Source organism: Mustela nigripes, chromosome 10, assembly GCF_022355385.1.
Source record: "Mustela nigripes isolate SB6536 chromosome 10, MUSNIG.SB6536, whole genome shotgun sequence".
NCBI classification, from domain to species: Eukaryota; Metazoa; Chordata; class Mammalia; order Carnivora; family Mustelidae; genus Mustela; species Mustela nigripes.
The window spans coordinates 30,185,950-30,201,348 of record NC_081566.1 but is presented as its reverse complement, the minus strand read 5'-3'; the positions used below and the strand labels follow the sequence as shown (position 1 = coordinate 30,201,348).

Here is a 15,399-nt window from a genome sequence, read left to right as displayed (position 1 = left end):
ATACAGCCGCAGGGCTAGCTGTATGTCTTCTTTGGAAAAATACCTGTTCAGATCCTCTGCATATTTTCATTTGGATTATTTGTGGTTTTTTTTTTTTTGTTGTTGTTGTTGTTGTTTGTTGTTTTTGCTATTGAGTGCTATGAGCAAAAACTCTGGTTAGGAGCTGCTGGGAGGGAGCCTGCAGGCCTCAGGGGTGTTCTGCCTCCTCTCCCAGGGGGCGGACTGTGGGGGCTGCTCACGTTCCTTCAGCAGAGCATCTAACCTCCCCTCTTCTTCTTTCCTGTGCACCCCGATAGAGGGAACGGCTGAGGAACATCGAGCGCATCTGCTTCCTCCTGAGAAAGGTCAGTGCGGGAGCTCCACGCCTGGGGATGGATAGTCCCATGGGCGTGGCTGGTCACCCAGTGGAAGGGGCAAGTGAGGCTCAGTGCCTGTTCCGGTGCTGTCTCCCCGAAAAGGCAAATGGCAGGGGAGGGGATGGGGGGAGCAATGAAGCCTTATGTTGGTTGGAAACCTCCAGAGATAAAAGGAGCTCATTAGAAGGGTGGCCATCAATCAAAGTGACAGGCAGTGCTGGATATTTGCAGGTGCCCTCTGGTTGGACTTAGAGGTTCTTTCCTTTCTCGTGATGACGGATGACATTTCCAGCTCAGGTTCCCTCGCAGCCTTTGTTCCTGGCTGGTGCTGCACTCAGGGACATTTTAAACTAGATGGTGGGTTTCCTTTGAGGTTTCAGCCTGCCACTCAGCTTTGCAGTCTGATGGACAGTGTCACTGGGAGTGTTTTACGACCGGGACGGGAAATGTTGCTGAAGGGGGAGCCAAGCATTGGGAGAGTTGTTTGAATGGATGGGTGGTCAGTCACAGTGGCCCTAAGTGTGTCTGGGAAGCCTGCGTGTACATGCACAGTCATGTGTGCACGCACGCTCATGTGTGCATGCACGGTCACATGTGCACACATGGTCACGTGTGCACATGCAACTCACACTTGGTTTTTAGCATGCCTCTCTCACATAACCAGGGAGGCCCTGCGGCAGAGCAACTGCCGCTCCCCAGTCAGGCTCGTGCCTGCTTTCTGCGGCAAAGTGCAGGGAACAGCTGCTGGCAGGTCAAGGAAGCAGGGCCCATTGCCTGGAACCAAAGGACATCCCCAGTCTCTGTTCAAAGCACATGGGACATGGGGAAGCCATCTGTCAACCCAGAGTCTTAGGTGAATAGGAGAGAAACAACTACCCTGCCAACATTAATGGAGGACAATAACTGTGCTCTTTTGAATTTTTTTCTCTACTTCCATAATGGCACCTTTCATGGGAGGAGCGAGCTTAATGAAGCAGTTACTTATTTTCCCAGCTACTTACTTGTCTGTTCATGTTTTCCTGGACCCTCGGTGTGGCAGAGTTCCCCAGCTGGTGGGTTGCAGCAGGGAGAGGTGGTCAGATAAGGAAAATACATGTGAAAAATATTAGCAATCCAGAGTAGAGGGTGATGTAAGAAAACACATGACATTTGGTTTTAAGGGCAATTCATGAATTTGTCAGTTATTTTCCCTCATCGTATCTTGGACACCAGTAACCCCTTTAGCTTCCAGTTTGACCCCTAAGTGTCTGTCACGATTCCTCCCTTCCTTCTGTCCTGAATATGCCTCCCGGATTCTCCTGCAGGGTAATAATCCATACCCATCTCATGAGTCTGGCTCACCCTTCAGCACGGACTCTGGCTGAACAGTGGCAAGTGGCTGCCTCTGCCAGGCTCCTCCTTATAGCCCAAGGTCAAAGCCGAGGCCATGAAAGAACAGAGGCTGGGCAGGAATTAGCATTACCATTTGCAAATTTACAGACAGTTTGCATAAATTTCTATCAACAGTAGATGGAGGCATTTTGTTCCAGGAAACACACTCCAAGTACCTTTTTTTGTTTCTTGTCCTTTTCATGTGGTCCTTCCCTGCCATGCCATGGCCTCTGCTGCTCTGGTGCATGCAGATGCAGATGCTGTTCCTCGTTAGCGGGAAACATCAGGGAGGAGGGCCCATGGTAGACACATGAGGACAGGAAACACTGACTTCAAGTTCTTAGGTATCACAGCTGTGCCCGATTGCGTGTCCTGTGCTGCTTGAGAACCGAGCCCGAAACATGTACATTTACTATATTTTACTACATTTACTACTTACATCAGATTCGTATTTTTAAAGTCACATGTAACTCTTTATTGCATTTGCCATTGACCTGGCAGGTCCCTAACTGACAGCTTCTCCTACCTTGTCCACTCCCGCTGCCCTCCTTGGGGTCTATGCGGTAACCTGACCCGCGTCTGCTCCCTGCCAGCTTTGAGCCCTTCCATGGGAGAGGCAGTGGGGTACACAGGCTTCTGCTGCAACTGGAGGCTGTCCCTGCCCCTGATTATCCATCCAGGCCTCGGTGAAACTCTAACTTGGGGGCGGTGAGAACAGAGCCCTCCCCGTGCACCTGCTTTGAGATTCAGCCAGAGGATACAGGTGTGTGAGCCTCTGAGCTGCCCCACGTCTCCTGTCACCTGACCCTCGGCGGCTGCCAGGAGTGCCCTGTGACATCCCTTTGTGCATGCCCAGTGCCGAGGCAGGTGAGGTGGCCCGTGGCCGGTGGCCTCCCCAGCTGGAGCCCTTGCCGGGGACGTGGGGAGGGCCAGCAGGTCTGGTTAGCCCCGCCACCTTCTGGGAACTGTACCTTCCAAGAAATTTCTTGGAACTTGTCCCCCAAACACCCAGAATGTGATGTATCTCCGCGGCTGATTGTTGCTAAACCACCTCCTCAGCTTTCTCGGGAGGAAGGAAGGGATTTTCAAAGTGGATCCATTTTTAGCTCTCTAATTATCAGAAAATGTGTTCTCTGAACTGTAGGATTGTCTGAACTGTAGGATTCTCGCGTCAACGTACGCGTGGGATTCATTTTCCGTGGCAAGAGCCACTTCACATGCTGCTCTCCCGCTGGAGCGGGACGTGGGCTCTGTGGGTCGTGGTGGAGGACAGCTTGGGAGCTGGACTCATCACGGGCTCCTGGAGGAGGAGGCTGACCTGCGGGGGGATGGCCTAGCTGTGTCTCCCCCTTCAGGAAAGGGTTGGAGGGAAGGAGCTGATATGGAGACCCAGGTTGGCGTGAGAAGCAGCGGGCTTCGTGAGCAGGGCTCACCAGAGCCTGGACTTGGTTGTCCCCGGGGGCCCATGAAATGTCACCTTCCTCGGGCCACATCAGACAACAGTCTGTGACGGTTTTGTGTGGGCTGAGCCTGCCCGAGGGGGAAGGGACTCTGCGGCAGAATTTGGGATGTCCCTTCTGGCTTTGACACTTAGGTGTATCTCCAACTTGCCCCCCAAACTCCACAAGCGCGTCTCCAACCACGCTGTGGGTTTCTGATATTTGTGTGGGTGGGTGAATAAAACCCCTGGTGGGTGAATAATTCTCCCATCCTCCATTGAATAGTTGCCTTGGGACATGGAGGAGGAGGAGGAGTGCATGGGCCTGGGGGTCTGGGGTGTCAAGTTCCCTGGGATATAATCAGGCTGGTGGGAGGGGGCGGGTGTGCCAGCTTTTAATCTGGAAAGAACAGGGTGGTTTTAAGGCCATGCGTGTTACCACTAGTGACCACCTGTGCCGCTCCCCCTTCATGCTTACCTGAAACACACCTGCGGGGCCGGAGACAGCAGCATGGGGTGAGGTACACCTGAACGCCGTGAATCCCAGGTCCCCTGCAGGAGTTCCACGATGAGGTCCCGCCAGCGGGGTTGGAGGAGGTGGGGAGCGGTGAGGACCTGGTTTCAGCACAGAGCCCGTTTGGCGAGTAGGAAGATCACACTGTTGATCCCAATTCTTCCCCCTCCCCTGTGTCAGTGGGGTCATGTGCGTCTGCATGGGTCCCGTCCCTGAAGTTAGCCCTGCCTGTACCCATGACCTTCCCATGTGATTGCGCAGGTCCCCTCCCCCACACTCATGTTGGGCCGGCCATGTGTGCTGCTGTCTTCAGAGTCCTGGGTGTCCCTGCTGTCTTGAACTTCTGACACCACCAAGGTCAACCCACTGGTGCAAGGAGCCTGGGAGGCAGACCCCAGCGTACCTGGAGCTCAGAGCCCTTTAGATGCACGAGCAAGTATGACTGATTATCACTGAATTTAGGAATGATTTGTTATGCAGCCTTATTAAGGCAATGGCTCACTGTTATGCAGCCTTATTAAGGCAATGGCTGTAAGCATGTGCTACTTACATAAGGGGGAGATTCTTTTTTAAAAAAGTGATTGTGTCCTGCGCCTGTAGACATCAGCTGTTTGCTGACTCTACACATTTATAAATGGAAGGCTTCAAACTCTGCCCTCATTTCTTTGACCTCAAAGGAGGCTACTGAATGCATTAACGGACTGGAACCGAGAGAAAGACCCACGTCGCTTGGGATCACAATGTTTGTCATGCATTAGCTACTTGGAAGAAGAGCGAAGATGGTCCTTTTTCTCTAATCCCTGCCATAAGGGACTGACTTTTTGGTGGCTGGTGCAGTTCTTCCTGCGGGGTTCTGGAGGGAGTGGTGTATTTTATTTGAGAGACGTAATGCAGTGAAAAGGGGCACGCAAACAGTGACCATAGGCCGTCCTTGACTCAGAAATCTTCCAGATCTGAATTCTCTATTGGCTGGAGGGTTTCTAAAGCGTGACGGGTCTGAGAGCTGCTTACATTTCCTGAGTGACCACTGTCTGCCTTTAAAAGAAAGAACTGGAACCCCACTTGATAGATGAGAAGCTGGGGCGTGGAGACGTTTACCTCTCAAGCTTCCCAGGTCAGTGGAGCTGGGATCTGAAGACAGGTCTGATCAGAATCCACATTTTTAATCCCCAAATTGGGGAAATTGTTGGTTCTCTGAAGCATGCACCCTGTGAACCTGAGCTCCGCTAACATCGCTGGGCTGTTTGAAGGGAAGATACAAGACCCTGAAGCCACAGAGGGCCGAGGGGGCCCTGTCCTGGGCTGGCTTGTCGGGATGGGGCCCAGTGGAGTCCTCCAAGACTCTTTTCTATTTCCATTTAACTTCTTGTTAGGTTAGTTCACCCCTGGAGGGAATGTTTGAAGAGAAGTAAAAATATCCTGGAACAACACTTGCAACCAGTTCAGAAACTGTGTCTCATGTATAATGTATTTCCAGTCACTTTCTGTGGCAAAGTCCTTGTTAGTCACAGGGGAAGATGGAACATTTTACGTGCTGTGTGAACAGGGGTGCTGTCACGGAGGTGCTGAACCCTAAGTCGGGGGGTGGGGGGGCAGGAGCCCTGTCCCCCCTTCCCTCTGCTCCCAAGGCCACCGCAGGACCCGCAGAGGACCCTGCAGCAGCTCTGACTCCTCCGGCCCAAGGCTGGTTGGCCCTGTCTTTCTGAGTTCTTCATTATGATGATAATAGAGGATTAAGCCAGCTTCCATTTCTGGTGGGTCCCTGGGTCACCTGGTTGGCTCCCCCCATGTTGGTTGGGCTTAAGGGAAAAGGGGGTGTTTGTTCTGCTCCTTCCTGGTCCTCCAGCATGTGCCCAGGCCCTTCTTATGGTGTCACAGAGAAGCTGCGGGAGGCTTGGAAACACTTCAAGGTTCGATTTGCATCAGATCTGCTGGTGTCCTGTTGGCTGAAGCGAGTCACATGACCAAGGCCAGGTTATTGGTCTGAAAGTGCCTCGGGAGCCTCCCAGGTGTGAGCAGAGGGCGGCGAGGGCCTCAGGAGAAAGGCAGGCCGCTCCGGCTGGCAGGTGGCCGGCTTCACAAGTGAGGGGATGGACACGTGGCGCTTGTCTTGGGAAGCCACGAGATGAGTAGATCTCTGCATCTACCCACCGAGTTTTAGAAGTTTATAAAGAGCCTTAATGGGGCCTAGTCCCATGGACAGTTCACACAGTCCCAGCACCACATCTGTCTGAAGGCTATCCCGCTGTGGGGGGGGCTCCTGGGAACAGGGAAGACAGGACCCACATTCCAAAGACAGGGGAAGGGTTAGTGAGCCCTAATCACCAGGGTCCACCTCACGGGTCAACCGTTGATCATGTCCTCTCAGTGACCTTCCCTAACGCAGGGCAGGAGTGGGAGGGACTACGGACTTACAGGCAACGGTGTGGATATAGTGAGCCTGTTCATTGGCACCATAATGGCACTATAATTCAATCTACCACGTGTCTGTATGAAGGGGATTAAGATTCAGGGGTCTGGACAAGGAGACATCACCTGACTCCTGTTAGAAGAGCTTGCATCAAAAAGACACAGGATAACAAGTGTCAGTGAGGATATATGGAAAAGGGATCCCTCGTGCCCATTGGTGGGAATGCAAACTGGTGCAGCTGCTCTGGAAAACAGGATGGTGGAACCTCAAAAGTAAAAAATAGAAATGCCCTATAGTCCAGCAATTCGAATTCAGGTTATCTATCCAAAGGAAGTGAAAACCCTAAGTCAGGGAGACATGTGCACCCCTGTGTTCGTCATGGCGTTATTTACAGTAGCCAAGTTGCAGAGACAACCCAAGCGTCCATCAATGGATGGATGGATAATGAAGATGTGGTGTGTAGACACCAATGTCTTGTTCATCCTCAGGACCCCGGATTTTAGCACAATGTGGGACCCGAGGCTGGTGTTCGGTATAGGACCAGGAGATGAAATTCTAAACCTGGAATCGACCTTCGAGTTCATCTGGCCAGACCCCTCATTTTCAGTTGGGGAAACTGAGACCCGCGGGCTTAGTGGTGAGATGACATCAGTGCCATATGTCTGGGCCGCTTAACTGGCATGGCCACGGCCCTTCTCTGAGAGTCCGAGGCCACCAAGGCTGGACAGAAGGGGACCCAGCTGTGAGCTCTCTGGGGCAGGGACCACATCACTAATGCCTCTGTGGGGCCCAGCTCAGGGCACTGGGCTGGGTACATCTCTACCTTGTGCCAGTGGCTGTTCCACTGTGAGCAGCATTTCCTCCGCATGAGTTCTGTCTTTCCCCCCCAGGCTACAATCCCTCACCCAGCTGACATCTGTTAGGCCTGGGAATGAGGCTGCCATGTTTATAGTCTGCAATTCCTGGCAAAAGTTGTGGAAAAGATTCTTGGTTATTTCAAAACTAGCCTTTCCCTTTCTCTGGTGCAAAGTGAGTGGTCTGTTCATGTAGATGCGGGAGACACGGGCAGTCTGACCGTCCGCAGGGGACTTGCACCTCTGCCTGTTCTTCTTGTCATGACAGCTGTACAGAGGTCTTAGCTCACTTCCCCCAAAGAGGTGACCTCATTCATGCCATGGGTCTTAAAGGACTTCTCCATGGTTCTGTTTGCAAGCAGCCCTGGAAGCCAGCCATGTGCAGAAATTGGCAGTAGATCCATGTTATGGATTTGGATCCTGCATGTTTTTAGGCCAGGGCTGTGAACATGTTCCTGAGCTAGTGAGTGAGCCTGTCAGCCACCCAGCACCCTCCCAACACTGCAGCACGGCCTTGCTGTCTCCAGTGTGCATGCTACACCCAGGACTTCTACTTCCTGCCCACGGAGGACACTTACCACTGGCAGGAAAGTTTTGTGATCTGTCTTGTGCAAAATCGTGTGCGAGCATCATGTCAGAAGCAGTAAACAATGCACTGCTTTATTGTGTCTATTATTAGTGGAAGTGGTGGTTCCTGACCACTTTGTGTGTCGAAACCCCCCATAAAGATCTTCTTTTTTTTTTTTTTTTTAAGATTTTAAAAATCTATTTGAAAGAGAGAGAGAGAGAGAGAGCGTAAGCAGGGGGAGGGCCAGAGGAGAAGTGGATTCCCGCTGAGTAGGGAGCCCGATGTGGGGCTTGATACCAGGACCCTGGGATCATGACCTGAGCTGAAGGCAGACGCTTAACCGACTGAGCCCCCCAGGTGCACCCCCTGCCCCCAGTGTAGGTCTTCTAAGGTGCTCTGCTAGAAACCACTTCCAGAAGTTCTGCTGTAGGAGGTCTTGGGAGGGGTTTTTTTTTTTTTTCTTTTCTGCTACAGAAAACTTTATTGTTTCCATGTGGTCTAGGGCTTGGGTGAGGGCCCCAGGGGTGGGTTAAAAAGCTGCCTCATGGCTGCAGGGAGAGGCTCAGACACAAGCTCAACATGGGGGTCCACTGGGGGGCCCCAAGGGCTATGGGGCTCCAGAGGCACCTCATAGTGCCTGGGGGTGAGCCTTTCGAAGAGATGCTCGCCCAGTCTTGCCTGGGGGCCGCCCGGCTTCTGGATGAGCTCATCTGCTCATCTGGGAAGTCACAGAGATGGGGGTCCATGTAAGCAGAACCCAGGCACGTTGATCCCACAAGGGTCCAGTGCAGGTTCTTCTCTAGAACCCAGGCGGCTTCCGTGGTGTCCAGGGTCTGACCCCAGGGCTACACTGGTTCTCCTTTCAGGGCGCTCAGTGTCCACTTCTCCTCAGCCAGTTTGCGGGAGAAGTGGCCCACACCCTCCAGAGCCACGTCCTTCCGGTGCATATAGAAGCCTGGAGAGAGGTGGGTGTGGGAGTAAGAGGCCCACGGGTGGACCAGGAGGTCGACAGTGACATCCGTGTCCATGGAATGACTCTGACGCATCTGGGAGCTCATGGCTGATGGGTCGTAAGAAACTCAAAATAAGACGTTAAATGGTTGCAGGGGCACAGGGTTGAAGCAGGAGACAGATCTGCGGGACCGTTGGACGTGCTGCCTGGGAGTCTTCTGCCCTGTTATTGGATAATGCCCCATAGGGGCGTCTGTGGGCAGCCATGCTGGAGGGACTTAGTGAGATGTTTCTGGTGATTTGAGTGGTTGGCAGATGTCCTGGGGATTCTCAAGCAGCTCCCAGGGTCTGGAGAACTATATCTGCTATGGAAGAGGGGAAGGAGAGATGAGCTTCTAGCCAGGGAGTGTGGCCAATGGCAGGCAGCCCTGGGCCTGAGGAGCAGCCCCGGCTCACTGTGTCCTTAGCCCTGCGTGGAGGGAACGTCTTCGAGGCCCCACGTGAGGAAGACTGGTTCCACTCCACTGAGGACGGCCAGCGACCCTTGTGGAGGTGGAGGGAGAGCCTTGAAACCGGCAGTGACCTTGAGGTGCCTCACTGAGAGTGGTCCCCAAACTTGGCAGGGCTTCACATCACCTTGGGGAGGTTGTTGAAAGTATGGATTCCTGAATGCCCACCCCCAGTGATGGCTGATTTCAGGTGTCAGCCTGGCTGGCCACAGCTCTCAGACACGTGGTCCGACATGATTCTAGATGGATCTATGAGGGTGTTTGTAGGTGAGACTAATATTTAGATTGGTGGACTTTGAATAAAAACGATTGGTCTCCTCAATGAGCGTGAGCCTTGTGTAATCAGTTGAAGCCCTCAAAGAAAAAAACCTGACCTCTCCAAGCAAGAGGGAATTCCACAGACTTCAACTGCAACATGGGGCCTCCCTGGATCTCTGGCCTGCGGGTCTACCCTGCAGAACTGGGACTTCCCCAGCATTTACACAAACAAGTCCCTGCAAATCTCTCTGTTTGCGTACATGTAGATGCATGCATCCAACAAAGCCATGTTGTGCAGAGGGTGTGGGCAGCTGACTAGGCTAATACACACACAGGCACGGTGCACACACGCACAAAGTCCTATAAACCTGCACACACCATGCACACTCACAGTCACATACATATGCCTCATTCCGGGGAGTGCAGGCTCAGCGGGTTTGTGCAGGGACCCTGGGATGGCCACGAGTGGCATCTCCTGTGAAGTGGGTAGTGTGATGGTCACCAGCAGGTGGTAAGGTCACCCAGATCCTGGGTCTGGCTCCAGAGCCCATGCCCACACCCTTTCTCCCTTGCTGCTCCTGTCTGTGGGAGCTGGTAACTTTCTATGCCTTCCCCAGCTTCTTACTGCACACAAGGGACCCATCTCTGCAGGCCACCGACTAAGAGTGACAAGCACCTGGTTTCCCTTCTGGTCTCCACAGTCATGTGGACCAGAAAAGGAAGCCGATGCCCTCCCTGTGGCTGTTGGCAAGGCCTGTCTCACAGTCTGAGGTTCTGGGTGGAGTTACGGAGCCGGTGGTTTTGCCGTGAGAAGTCGCCCAGTCACTGGCTGCTTTTTGTAACCCCACTCTCCTCTCCTGAGTGTAAAAAGGAATTCCCAGTGCTGCGGTTGTGGGAGGCAGGAGCAAGTGATGAGTGTGGGAGCCACTGGCAGTGGAGGACACAGGGCGCTCACTGTCGGGGACGCTCACCCCGTCCAGAGCGGGATGTGGTAAGAGGAGACTCTGTCCCAAGGGTTCGTCTGGGGACCCAAACTCCCCCTGCCTGTCCATGCAGTCTGCAGGGGTGTCACACCACGGTGTCCCTTCAAGCCCCGGGGGGAGGAGGAGAGGGGAAAGGGCCAGATCTTCCACTTAACTCATTGGCCAGATCTTAGGCAAGTAGACACAGCTGGTCTTATTTTGGGGGGGATCAGCCAAAGAGCAGGGATTTTGTTCCAGGGAAAAAGAGAGATCTCGACTCGAATCAGTCAAGCAGACCACCAGCACAGAGCTCATGGCCACAGTTATGCACTGCATGAGTAGGGGGAGGGGCCCTGCCAGGCAGAGGTGGGGGTGGGGTGGGGAGAGATGGGGTCCTGGAGGTTGGGGTGCTGGTGCTAACCTGGAGAAGCCTGTGCATCGTGGGGCTGGAGAGGGGGGCCAAGGCCTCCCGGATGTTGGCTTGGCGCGTTCCAGCGGGCACTAAGCTGACTGGATTCATTCATTTGACTGGAAATCATTTAGCAGCTGCTGTGCCCATGGCCTGGTGTCATATGCTGTGGGGGATGGATGTGTGTGTGTGTGTGTGTGTGTGTGAGAGAGAGAGAGAGAGAGAGAGAGAGAGACTGAGAGAGAGAGAGAACTGTGGAGATACGCTCAGTCCAGCTAAAATGGGTCTTGCTTTTTTCCTGACTTCCTGCCTCAGAGTTTCCCGAAGCCCCAACCACATGGGACCTTATGTTAGAGCTGTATGTACACACGTTTTACATAATTGCATTTTTGAAGGACAGGATCATGCCCTCCTAATTTGTGTCTCTACCACCTTGTCAAGCATGGTGTCTGCTTTATGTTAATCAGCTAAATGAACCAGGGTACTAGAGCCTGGTGGCCACATAATGGCTTATAGCGGAAATCTGTCTGCTGAGCATGGAATTAAGGCGGGGACAGGACCAGAGAGGCCGGTGGCATGTGTGACGCGCTTTGTCTTGTGGAGCGTCCCTCGCTGCCCGGTGCGTGAGCACGGTAGCAGATGGGGTCTGAGCGCCAGTTCTCAACCTGCCTGCCCATCGGCACCCACTGGGTCCCACCCCCAGAGTCTGTCCCGTGGGTGTGGGACATGGCCTGAGCATCAGGATTTGGGAAGCCCCTGGGGCAAGGCTGCTGATCTCGGAGTTGGAGATAAGCCCAGCTCTGGCGAAGCAGGTGTGGGGTGGCACGCCCTGGCATGCCCCTCAGGGTGTGAGTGAGAGCGCCCCGGTTCCCTAAATGTGGCAGAGTAAGGGCAGGAATGTGCTGGGGGCGGGGGGTTAGGCACCGGACTGCCTGCTTCCGAGGAGAGGGTCACCCTGGGGAGGTGGAGGGCTCCACACAATCTGCACATAGCCTGTTTTTCTCAGTGCAGCTTTACTTCCAGAAGCCCCCTTTCCCACAATGTGACAAGGAGCAAAACCTCCTGTTTTCAACAACCGCCCCCCCCCACAGCCTGCCCTGCGACACCCAAATGCTTACCCTCCCAGACGGCCTTTCTTGCCCTTTGCCCAGTTGCTGAAAAAGCACGAAACATTTCTGGGTCATGTTTCTAGGTCCCAGAATGTGCCAACATTCCCCAAATCTCATGGTCCCTTGTTCCCTGTGGCATGCCTGGGCTCTGCCCGTCTGTACAATGAGATCCCAGCGCTGACCTGCATCGACACAGAGACCCCCAGGACTCAGATGAGCCTTGCTGGGGGCTCTCAGCAGGTGTGGAACTCAGTCCCATGCTCCCGATGTGTCTGTCCCCGCCCCCCAGGTTACCCGCGCTGCCGTGCTGGCTGCATTCACCACTGATGTGGGATTTGTGGTTCTTTAAGCAACTCGGGGCCTTGGTCCTCCTCCAGCATAGAGTTTCACTGGCTCTGATCCCTAAGCCGTGTCCATGGCACACAGACAGTTACAAAATACGTGGAGTTTTGTTTCATACATATAAGCCGGCGGTAGACAGGGAAATGCGCTGGCTGCCTGGACGGGCTCTACGAACACAGAATGGCATCATCACAGGGGGACACAAGCACCATCCCTTTCCTTTTCTGTGTCTGCCAAATGGTGCAAGCGATGATGGGATCATGGAGGACAATGGTCACCGATCGGAGCGCAGGGAGGTGGGCGGGGAGCCCACAGTGAGAACAGTTCTGCTACTGTGGTCTTTGCTCGGGGACCTCACCATGGCAAGTGTGCTCCAGGCATCCACATAGAGTGGTGTCAGGACCGCTGGTGTCCCGGCGGGAAGCAAAGAAAGGAGCTACTTAGCCGGGCTCCTGCCTTCAGATTATGCCAACAGGATGGACCGCTGACAGTTCGAGGGCCGTTGTCCCCCTCCCTGGGTGAGCTGGAAGTTCACCCTGGCCACCACGCTATCAGATGCTTTCTCCATGCTGGGGCCACCAACTACACCGATGTCCGGTTGTTTCCTGTTAATTCATAAAGCATCTCGTGAGCCAAGCGTCAGGACTTGAAGAGGAAGGCAGTGAGGGCAGGAAGGGGAAAGTCAGAGGCACATGCTGGTTGTCCCCAGTAGACAGCACGGTGGGAGTGGTGGTCTGGGCGCCTGGCTCCCCGCTCGGCGCTCTCCCTGCAAGCAGCAGGCCACCAGGGCAGCTTGGTGGGTGGCCTCGTAGTTCCTCCATGGCCCCCACCCATGGTCATGGGTGTGGAGTCACCCGGCTTGACTCCCAGGCTCCCATCCTTCTGGAAGTCCTCGTGTATCCATGTCCATGCTTCACAGGACAGTCCCCTGCCTTTGTGTCCCTCAGAGGCGCCAGGATGCCACCCCAGGGCACCCAACATTTGTCCCTGCGCCCATGGGTCCTGTGCGCCTGCCCCTCTCAGCGGGTCCCCGACCTCCAAGTCAAGTGCAGGCTGAGAGCTTCAGACCAAAGGCATCTTCACAATTTTGAGAGACTGTTGGGGGCAGGTTGGCTGACAAGAGTCGTCGGAAGGTGCGGCACCCTCTACCCGTGTTAGTTGTGAGGCCTGGCACATCTGGGCAGTTTAGACGCCAGAAATTCATTTCTTCGCAGTCGTGGAGGCTGGGAGAACCAAGATCAAGTGTAGGCGGGCTGGTGCCTTCAGAGGCTGACCCTCGGCTTGCCCACAGCCACCTCCCTGTGTCCTCACATGGTCGTCCCTCTACGTGTCAGTGTGTCCTCACGGGTCCCCTGACAAAGACGCAGGTCATATTGGATCACAACCAACCCAGCCTAATGACCTCGTTTATCTTAATGACCACCTTAAATACCCTCTCTGAGGTACTGGGGGCTAGGACTTCAATGTGCAGGTTTTGCGGGAAGGATCCATGCATCAGAGAAGGGTTTTAATGAAGATGACATCCCTGTGGTGAGGAGAGAGTGTTGGCCTTTCCTTGAATTTCTCCTCAGTGAGTAACAGGTGGTAATCCAATGAAAGCAAGGACAAGACGTTGCTTGTTTCCATGGGATTTATGGCATGTTCATCAGAATGAAAAGCAAAGTTACACTGAGGAAAGCCTGTGAAGACGGCCCCCCTCATTCTCAGGGGGAGAAGGGCCAAACGAAAGGGACAGTGAGCTCCCTGCTTGGGAGCAGCGCCCAGAGCCAGCCGCCCGAGCCCAGACAGTGAGTCAGATGCCCACGGGACGGGACCAGGTTCCCCGTCTTTCTCATCAGCTCGGTGCCTGTCTCCCCAGCGGGCCTGGGGCAGCACCAAACCCAGGTTCGTGATGTGCGCTCTCACACGAAGGGCTGCTTGTAGATGTCATTATGATAACGATTTTTGTTTATAGGACATGCTTTCCAAGGGGATCGCTGGCACTTCTCTGTCCAGAAATTGTCACTTGGTTGCTGGACAGTGCGACCCACCCTGGGGCTGGCAGAAATGATAAGGAGCATGGCCCACACCATGGCGCTGTGCCGGCCGCTTGGGAAGGTCATGACACACATGGCTCTGGGCAGCACAGGATGAGGAGAGGGTCCTGGGTCCTGTCTCTCTGCTAGGAGGGGTCGTGCCTCCCTAGACGTGGAAGCCTGTTCCCTAGAGGCTGAAGGACGATGATGTTTATTAAGTTATCGTGGGTGGTAGAAAATCTGCCAGCTGCTGTGAGAAGTGCTTGACGCTGTGTCCCCGGGTCCCCCCTCACCGACGGGATCATGAGGACACGTGGCTGGGACCCTAAGCCCAGACTCCACCCTGAGCAGCCTTAGCCCAGAGCTCACTCTTTGGTTTTCCTTTGAATTGTGGTTCATTTTAATTGTGAAAGTAGTCTGTCCTCATTTTTACTAGAAATGGGGCTGATGCGAAGTTAATACAAAGGAAATACTAACAAACCCCCAACTCTTCTCCTTCCCTAAAACTCTAACTTAACTGATGGCACCAGCTGAGGCCTGCATCCCTGTGCTCACATTCCCTTGCACTTTTGAACACGGCAGGTGCACGTGCGTGTCCACACACACACACACACACACATACACGCTCTCTCTCGGAGCTGACTTACTTGTTTCTTTTTCCCAATAATGGAAAAATTGGTCTCTTGCACTTGTTTCCTGCCCACATATGGTGACATTAGGGACTCTCCTGTAGGTCACTAGTACAGAGCTAACTCTTCAAAATCAAAATGGATTTGCCTAAGAACCTGTCCTCATATGCCATCCCACAGACAGTCTGTCCAGTCCACGGATTCCTGGACATTCTGTTTTTAGCCTTGTTTATTTGGCCCCTGCCAGTAAATACCCCTCAGTGAACACCTTTGTGACTTTATATTCCAGGAATAAGATTGTCAGGCTGAAGAGTATATGAATTTGTACTTAAAAAAAAAAATCACCAGATTATTTTCCCAAAAGGTGGAAGCCGTGTGCCGCACCCCCAGCTGTGTGCAGGGGTGACTGTTGCCCTGTGTTGAGGTCTCTGTGGCCAGATGCTCCTGGGGAGCCCACAGGCTGATTTTCTGTCTGCAGGCCTTCTGGGTGATCAGAGTTTCCCAGTCCCATCAGCATATTCGAATCTCCCAGGGAGCTTCTAAAATCTGAGTATGGGGACTGGCCTGCACAAAGTCTCACTTAACTAGTCCAGGGGACATGGGCAGTGGTGTTTTCAAAAGCCCCCTCCCCTCCTCGTGATTCTGATGGGTGCCAAGGCGGAGCACTTCCGGGAGACCCTGCAGACACTAGATCCCACACTCCC

The 15,399-nt window shown here is 53.8% G+C and overlaps 1 protein-coding gene across 1 annotated transcript in view; it reads left to right on the top strand.

The window, feature by feature from the left end:
• The window catches only part of CNIH3 (cornichon family AMPA receptor auxiliary protein 3), a 91,266-nt gene that overhangs the window by 51,688 nt on the left and 24,179 nt on the right, over positions 1-15,399 (top strand). Inside the window, exon 3 of the mRNA XM_059414048.1 lies at positions 297-344. Within this exon, the coding sequence (XP_059270031.1) occupies positions 297-344 (48 nt within the window). The remainder of the gene's footprint in view (positions 1-296; positions 345-15,399) is intronic.